Raw genomic sequence first — 9,274 nt, 5'->3', positions numbered from 1 at the left:
ATATTTCTAGTCTCCAATACAAAAAGTGATCCTTGGTAGCAAGATTCCAATCAATGTTGGCACAGATTAAAATATAAAGCCAAGTAATTAAGATATAAAGCAAAGTAACTGGCCCATACTTTGACCAGGAAATGTGAACAGATTAGATGTGCCATATTGAGAAAAAAGATCAATCCATTTAATCATGGCAAGAAAAAACACAAACTTTTGCTGAACTTTATCTTTTGACAAATTCAGCAAATGTAAGCACTTTACCACGCAACATGAAAAAGTTCACTACATAGGATGAAATACAATTTTTCTCATCAAAATCAATTGTGTAGATCCAATTAAATATTAAAACTGCATTTTTAAAATTAAACTTTTACTATTAAAAGTTATTTCTTCAGAAGAATGAGGCCTGATTAAAGATATATAGTTCTTGTTCAACATGGCTGCCATAAGCAAGCAGCACAGTTGGTAATGGGATAGTTTAGATAAGAATAAGGCCTTGATGTGTATGGATGAACACTGACTGTCCTGGAAGACTGTGTGACACTAACAGGGGAAATGCTATTTACTGAGCTGTGAGGAATATTGTAGTCAGTTAATAAAAATATGAACTGTTACAGTGTATGTATGTTTACCAAAGGAGATTTAATTCAGTGAGACACAATGGACTGAAACACAAAAAACACTTTCTACTTTATTTAAGTGCACACATTATGATACCACAATTCAGCCAGCACTGTGCTGATCATTAATCATTTTAAAAAACCTGTTTTAGTGGCATGTGACATAAAACTATTAAAATGCCTGCCTCCCATTAATACAACATTGCACCAGCACAAGACCTTTTACTGGAAATACCTTTCGAGTGAAAAATTTGATCTGTACTTTGCTAACTTTTCAAAAACAAAACTGTGGTTTATCTTGCTAACATACTAATTTTTTCAAATTATATTTGGCATAGAAATGTAATAATTTTATCTCTTGAATAAAGAGTAGTAGAAGTGCATTTTCATTTTGACTAACAATTATTGTTTGCAAGGGAAACAATTCTCTCCTCAGTATTATAGAAATGTGGGAGGTAGGTGTTCTAAGTGTATAGTTTTACTAATGTTTTATCTGAATACTACTGAAAATCTTATCTTTTATTGACTCTTAGTTCACTTACCAGTTTAAAGTATTACCTGTAATACATTTTCAACAAATACCTCTTCAAAACAAAAACTATTTTATATTAGTTGAACAGTAACTATAATATATACATTTTAACAATGTATTTTACTAATCTTTAAAGACAACTGTTTATAATACATATACTGTGCCAAATCATTAACCAACAAACATTGATATTTTATTTTTTAATAATTCCCCTGTACAACAGTGTTATTTTTTTCTTTTTATAGTAATAAATTCTGGGTTTTCCAAACACTCAACTATGCTTTTAAAATGGCTCAAACGAGATAGGGTGCACCACTGGCTGTAGGAAAAATAAAAATAAAGACAACCTTCTGGCTTCCAACAAGCATGGGACATTTTCCGTCCCCTTAAGGAACTGCAAATAATAAGGCAGTTTAAGGTGAAACTGATGTTTACACTGCTGTAGCCTCGTAATACTGTAAATGATGTACCTCTGTTTTTTTGCAAGTATTAATGTAATGAAGTCAATGAAAATAAATGTTTAGCCAACAGGAACAAGAACAGCAGTAGAGTATGCTCAAGGAACATCAGAAAGGACCTATTTAAGAAAAAAAAATAGAAGAAATTAAAAAATGGTAATTATTAGAACATTTACTTTTCCAGCAATGATCCTAAAAGATCTTCCCAAATGTAATTTTTCCAAAAGTAATATTTATGACGGAAAGTAGAAAAAACATATACATCAATAAATTATGAGTTTAGAAAGGTCTAGATCCTTCACTGCGCCCTATTCAGACAACCTTTGGGCCTACAAAGTTCTCAGCTCAAAACCTGATTCAAAATCATCACGTTCTTTTGCACAGACTAACTAAAAAAGTCTGATATCTGGTTGCCAGCCTTTTCTAACCATCAATATTTTCATTACCTTATTTGTACATATATATATTGCCTTACTCTAAACCTTTCTTCCCTGGTTGCATTTGTGCCCCTCCACCTGCTGCAGCAGCCTGATGGAGGGATGCCCTGGCGTTTGGGGGAAGGGGAAGTGGCACACAGCCGAGTGGGGGGGGCCTCAACCCCGGCACCTCCCACCCCGCCTGGGGTTAGAGCCAGGAGCTGCACACCCCCAGGCAGCGGCTCCAGCCCCACGGGACCATGCAGAACAGCTGGGTGCAGCGCCGGCTGCAGGGAGTGAGGCCAGGCTCCTCCACCTGCCTCTCCCCCAATGCCAGTTCCCAGCACCTGGGGCAGGGCTGAAGATGGAGCTGCTGGGATGCAGTTTGGACCCACCTGCCCCAGGAGCAATTCTTGTGGTGTGCTCTGCCCCGCCTGGGGTCAGAGCTGGGAGTCCTGTGCCCCCAGGGCAGAGGCTCCAGCCACCCTCCCCCAGCCCCCGCCAACCCTTGCCCCCGACTCTGCATGCAGCCACTGCCCACCCTCCCCCCTCCACGTCCAGCCGGAAACCTGTGACTCAGGTAACCAGCAGAGTGGAACTTTTAGCTTACCAGCACCACCCATTTTTCAGTTCAAATCCCTGTTAACTGGCATGAGTGGAAAACTGAACCACTTCAAAAATAACCAGGGAATTTATCAATGAAAATTGGTAAAGATTGAAAATGCGGAACACTACCCATAGGGAAATCGAAATCTCACTTCTACAATATTGACAATGACAACAAAATTTGCTCTCAATGCTCATTAAGCAGTCAAAACAATATATGGATTTCTAGTTCTCTACAATGGCTATAAGGTTCATTTCTGTGGTAGCTCATTAAGAGTAATATGATTATACAAAAATTAAACAATATAACCAACTCCTGGTTACATTGCTGGAGGAAAATAAGCCCTGCTGGAGGACACTAGCAAGCAAGATGGACAATACTTTTCTTGAAACAAAAAGAAATGGCAAAAGTGTAATATCACTGTCTCCTGTGAAGACAGAAAATAACTGAATATACAAGATTTCCAGTGCATTCTACGTAGGGAAGTTTCCTGAAGTTTCAGTTTCTTTCTGTCTCCACTACTTTCATAAAAGATATATCATCCTCTCAGTATAGACAGAAGTAAGAGAACGAAAGAGAAATATGTTTTAAGAATTCTACATATATATTCTGACATGAAGTGAACAGGATTTTGATTTCTTGATATATGTGGTGTAAACTTTCACACTTGCCATGAAAAATACATCACAAGCCTGATTTGACATCCTTATTCATGAGTAGGTAACAGTTCCACTGAAATCAAATGGGTTATTTGTGAAGCCAAACACCACTCCAAATGTAAAAAAATATTAATATTTGGACCTTAGGTATTATTACTAAAAATGCTCCATGATTCTGTAAGAAAAATAGGGTTAATAGAGAGATTAATCCAAAAAAAAAAAAGAGTTCCAATTTTCAGAAGGATCGCACAGGTAGAGGTCTGCTAGCCACATTACTATTGCATCATAAAAAGCAAAAAAACACAATAACCTTCAAGAAATTAAGCTGTGCAATAATATCTGCATTTCCTGTACAGTACTTTGCTCTTCACATCTTACACCATATTTGAACAGAAATGTCCTGTTATGACTGAACAACGTGTTACTGCTTCCACGAGATTTTCAATTTATTTAAACTACTGGAAAATTCTTAGTTTGAACTACGAACGGTTTAAATACTTGCCTAGTGACTCTAATTTCAGTTAGTTATCAGAATAAGATTTGGGGAACGCTGGGACATAAAATTCAAATAAGTCTCCACTAAACAAAATAACGACATGCATTTTATAAGTACTCCATAAAATACTGAAAGAAGGCAAACTCACCTTGCTTATATCATTCACGAATCCTTCACCAAAATATCAATGATGTAGGATTATTAAGTTTGTGATAACCAATGAAAGACAGAGATTGTTGGGCACATAAAGATCTTTCAATTATGAGATTATCAAATCCTCATACAGTAAAAAAATTACTACCTGGAAATGACAGTGTTAGAGTGATGATGTAGCCATGATGTTCCCAGAATTATGTAAGAGGTAAGGATTTATCTTTTATTGGACCAACTGTATAGCTGAGATGAAACCAGACACGATTTCAAATGCGAAGCCTTCTTCCCAGAGAAATATGATGGTTACCACTTACAAAGGGTGAGTATATCCCTAAGGGGACTCTTCTACATTTTTAAAGATTCAAATTGTGGCAAAACTCTAGAAGGAGGCAAGTAAAGAGGTACAAAAATATCAAAGCTTGTGTCCTCACACAGTGGCTGCACCAGAAAAACCAGAAGGGATGAAACCATATCAAACTAATGAAAATTAAGAAGCTTAATCCTCCTAGTGAACATAAAGTCAGCCTCATTAAAAATAACTTATTTTCCACCGGAATTTTCTTTAAGTATGGTATTTCATATTTCAAATGCAAAGAAAAGTATGAAACAAACATGTGTATCAACTAATTACTTGGATTTACTCCTTGATTACTAGAGGTGTAATGATATATAGATAAAAGAATAAATACAGTCTGTGATGCTACCTGTAGCAATTCAAAATTACTGAAGGCAAATATTTCTAGAAAGAGATAGGAGACATGCATATAAAAGTATACACATAAAAGTGTGACCACAGTGTATAAAAAAACTGCTAAATGTTTAGTTATACAGAATCTTCTAGGATTTGTTAATGGTTCAGTTTTAAAGGTTAAGAGTACTAATTATTAGGAGTGCAAAGATAAAGACTTTTTGGGCTGATACCAATGGCCGATTATTAATCAGCCATATTGGATGATACCAATCTAATTGCCAATATGCAGCCTGGCAGCTTGGAGAGCACCATCCAGCTGCTAAGTCTGTGGGGGGAAAAGGCAGTGGGGGGGAGGCAATTCAAGGCCTCCATGGTGAGTAAAAAAGTAGGGCTGGGGCAGGGGAGCCACAGGCGGCTCATCTGGGAGGCACAGGAAGGTGGGTGGCTCTCTCCACAGTGCACACCCCTGGGGGAGATATAGGGAGCCCTGGATCTATGCATGAGGCAAGGGTGGGCTGCCTGCTGTGGGTTTGGGGACAGGGATAGTGGCAGTCTCTTACTGGTGGCAGGGCTGGACCGGGGCTGTGCTTGGGGTTGGCAGGGTGGGGCAGGAGGTGGCAGTGCTGGGGGGAGCTACAGGAGAGGCTATAGCCACCCCAAAATTCTCCGGAGCCCCCCTCCCAGGGCTGCTGCCGCCTGCCCCACCTCCGCCCACCCCAGCCCCTCCACCAGAAAGTGGCCAGAACATCCCTTGGCCCCAAGCCTGCAGCAGGCAGCCCACTCTTGCCCCGCACACAAACCCAGGGGGCACATGACCCCCATGCCTCCCCTGGGGGGGTGTGCAGCGACAGGAGCAGCCCCTGCTCTCCATCACTCCCCCCCGCGGATAAGCTGCATACAGCTCTGTTCTGCAACGTGCCGCACCCCAGCTGAGCAGTGCCTGTCCCTGCCTCTGCCTCTGCCTCAGCCCCAGCCCCAGCCCCAGCCCCATTCCCTTCTTCACAACAGAGGTCTTGTTTTTCCTGCCAGGCCCCTTCCCTCCCCCACACCTTACTCCCCAGACTTACCAGCCAGACGCTGCTCTCCAAGCTGCTGGGCTGGATTCTTGACCAAATGCATGCAGTATTTATTGACAACATTATCAACCGCATCAGCCACAATAAGCCAATAGCCGATAACATCAATTTTCCTTTTATCGATGCCAATACAATATGGACCGATGTATTGGTACACCCCTACTTATTATACAAAACACTACATTTTTTATTTTAGTAAAATGACAAAAATCAGGAAAATCATGGCTAAAGTAAAAAATCTGAGGCCCAGATTCTGCATGAAAAAGTAAGGCAATTACTATTTTTTAGAAAAACTGTATTACAGTAGTGTCAATAGTATGTAACCAGTTCAAAGCTTCACCATGCTATTACAGAGATAGTAAAAGACACTTCTGCCCAAAACAGATTAGCACTGTCACTTAAAATTATACAACACATCCTATGCAAAATCTGTGGATAGGCTTTTTTTTGTTAATGAAGACAAAGCTCACCAACTACCTATGCGCAAATGCTGCAATTGAAAAATTACTACAAAATTGAAGCAAGGAAAGCATAGATGCATTTTTAATATATCAGCACATAGACAATAGCTTCTCCTGGGTGTATGCAAGTAACCAAATGCATTATAATGATGTTTATTCAGGAAAAAAATCATACAAGTTGTACAATATAAAGAATATTAAATGCTACAAATATGTATTTAAGGTTGCAGGAACATGGGGTCCCTCCTCACTGCTTGTAAAATGGGTTACTTCAAACCCAATACGTTGGTCCAATTAGTTTACTTCTAATACTATTTTTCACAGAAATATGAATTAATTACCACATCTGTAGGATCTGCTATAATCAGAGCGTTTCTTTGTGAATGACACTTGCAAAGAACCATAAATTCAATGATTCTTTCAAAATCTGTCTTTCTTCAACCACCTCAAAGAGACACAACGCTGGGGTTGTTTTATGCAACCATACTCTCCAGAAAGGCATGACTTTCGAGGGCACCACAGAATTTTTTACTAGCATATTTCCTGTGTTTTCTACAGAACCCAAACAGCATAAGGTTGGCTTCTTAAAGTCCCTTAAAGTCGTACTCAACTGACTTTAAGGATATGAATTGCATTATACATATCTGTCCTTTTCTAAGGTTCCTCCATATCATATTGTATCATATCATAAAAATGGGGTGAACAGTTTAGATCTACTGAAAAATCAATCTTGGCAACATTCAAAACATGTGTGTCTAGATGTGATGAATTGCCTGTGATAGAAAAACAAACACAGTCTGCCACCCTTACTGGACAAGGTCAACTGAGTTTCGTGCACCTTGGTCACAGAAGCTCTTACAATAGATCCTTTAAAAAGAAAAATGGAGGGGCCCTACCCATGCTCAAGGAAAAGGCAACTCGGTCAGCATCTGAATTTGGAAAGCAAAATACTCAGTGAAGGCTGAAAGCAGGATTCAACGCCAGTTTCCACTCTTACATTTCTAACTCAATAGCAACAATGATTCCTCTCTCTGCTGTCCTCAAGATTAAATTATAGTTGAGATATGGGACTAAAACCAATTCAAATAAAAACACAGGAAGTCAGACCAATGACCCATCTAGCTAAGCATCCAACAGCAGCAAAGGCCATAATCCTGCGTGAACCAGCCTGCATTCTACCCTAATCACACAAGACACCAATGTATCTGGTGTGGTTCAGCGATACTCCCCAACATCTGCCCTTTTTGTCAATGGAGGGAGACCCTGATGAACATTTCCCTTGAGTGAGCCAAGCTGCAGTCCCTATATTGTCTCCTCTGGAGGTCCCGGCTGCACTTCTCTCCACACCTTTAACAAGCTCCTAATCTGTGGCCCCACCCAATCTCAGGATCTCCAGGTTAACCTCTTCCTGGCTCTGGCCAAACTCACCATCTACCAAACCAGGAAGGAAGCCCTGGCTTGGGGGAACCCAGGTGACTATGAAGCTGTTTTCAGCACTCCTCTACAAAAGTATCCAGAGTTTCAATGGGCAGCATCCACAGGCTCACTGGATATGTTCAAGGTGGAACCAGTGCTCTCTCCTCAGTATTCCCCTTCAGAATCCTTGTTATTAACCCATGACCTTCACTCCAGTCCACTTTCTCTTTTGTTATCCCAAGAAAGTTGTTGTTACACACTTAGAGATCTACCTCTAACAAAAGAAGAGGGCTTATAGTTTACTGGTGTGCATAGGCTCACTAAGTTAATACATAACAAATAGGCTTGTGTCCTAGTGACAGGACTTCAGAGCAGAACTGTCCAAATGGTAGCCCACAAGGGGTTAACATGCAGCCTATGGACTCCCATGCAGTTGCTGCTGCCACTGCCGTTTTGACTGCAGTAGCAGCCAGGGACTTAGGGCATTCCCTCACCTCCCTGTTTTTGCTGCCTGACTCAGCCACAGCCTGGGGTGCCAGGGAAGCCAGAAGACCAGAGCCCCTGGGTGATGCAGTCCCAGGGGAGCAAGCAGGGAGTTGAAGGTAAGGTGGGGCACTGTGTCACAATGCCTGCCCCCCTATACATGAGGTGCAGGGGGGAAGAGGGGCACAAGCCCACATGCACAGTGCATTGCGGTGGAGGAGCACCCACCTGTGCAATGTGCAGCCTGCAGGGCCTGTGCCATACACTAGGCCGCTCCCTGACTGTTTACAGAGAGAGAGCATACAAATAGGGTATATCTAAAGTAATCTATCCCCTGTTCATTACCCTCCATGGCATCCACCATCAATGGCTTAGAGACACTAAAGGATATAGTCCTGACCGTTCTGTTTAATAGCTCATAACAGATCTGTCATCCATGAATTTATTTCGTCCCTTTTTGAGCCTGGCTACACTATCTGCGTCTACAATCTCCTGTGGCAATGAGGTTCACAAGGTAACTCAACAGTGGTGGCAGTCCTTTGATACAAGGATGATGGAACAAGTTAACTGCATGCTTCATTAAAAAGTACTTTCTATTGTTAGTTTTAAACCTGTCTCCTGCTAATTCCTAATATTCTGGCACTGGGCAAATAACCATTCCTTACTCATTTTGTCCATGCCCTTCATGATTTTAAAGACGTCCTCATATCCTCCCTCAGCCTTCTCCATTCCGAACTGAAGAGCCCTAGCCTTTTTAAGTCTCTGTTATGACAATTGCTCCATACCCTGATCAACTTGGTTGCCATTCTCTGTACCTTACCTAATTCTACCACACCTTTTCTGAGATGAGACCAGACACGTATACAGCAGCGGTTCCCAAACTATGGGCTGCAGCCTCAAATGAGGTTGCAATATCAGTAGATGGGGTTGCAATAAACAGGGATCTGGCTTTTCCATTCGCTACGGAAAACATTGGATTTTCTCTTTTAAAGGAGAAAAAAGAGGGAAACCCTCTTGCAGGTTGTCAGAGTTCCCGCCTGCAAGGGACTGGGAGGAATAGGGGAGGGTAATCGGAGGCGGGGGGGCCAAATGCATGTGTTCCTGCACATGCATATGGCAACCAAGCAGTGGTAGAGAGCAGCTCCTGCAGTTCCCTCTAGGTAAGTCTATGGGGGCAAAGGGCCAGAAGACAAAGGATTGGGGGGGGGGGGG

The 9,274-nt window shown here is 41.4% G+C and overlaps 1 protein-coding gene across 1 annotated transcript in view; it reads right to left on the bottom strand.

Moving 5' to 3' along the window:
- Positions 1 to 409: 409 nt before the first annotated feature.
- RBM46 (RNA binding motif protein 46) overlaps positions 410 to 9,274 on the bottom strand; it is a 35,678-nt gene continuing 26,813 nt past the window's right edge. The window contains exon 5 of the mRNA XM_019521682.1: positions 410 to 1,723. Coding sequence (XP_019377227.1) covers positions 1,713 to 1,723 — 11 coding nt within the window. The 3' untranslated portion in view covers positions 410 to 1,712. The remainder of the gene's footprint in view (positions 1,724 to 9,274) is intronic.

The sequence above is a fragment of the Gavialis gangeticus genome, unplaced genomic scaffold (genome assembly GCF_001723915.1).
Source record: "Gavialis gangeticus isolate Ggan-Ray unplaced genomic scaffold, GavGan_comp1, whole genome shotgun sequence".
Classification (NCBI taxonomy): Eukaryota; Metazoa; Chordata; order Crocodylia; family Gavialidae; genus Gavialis; species Gavialis gangeticus.
This window is presented reverse-complemented; position numbering and strand designations above follow the sequence as displayed.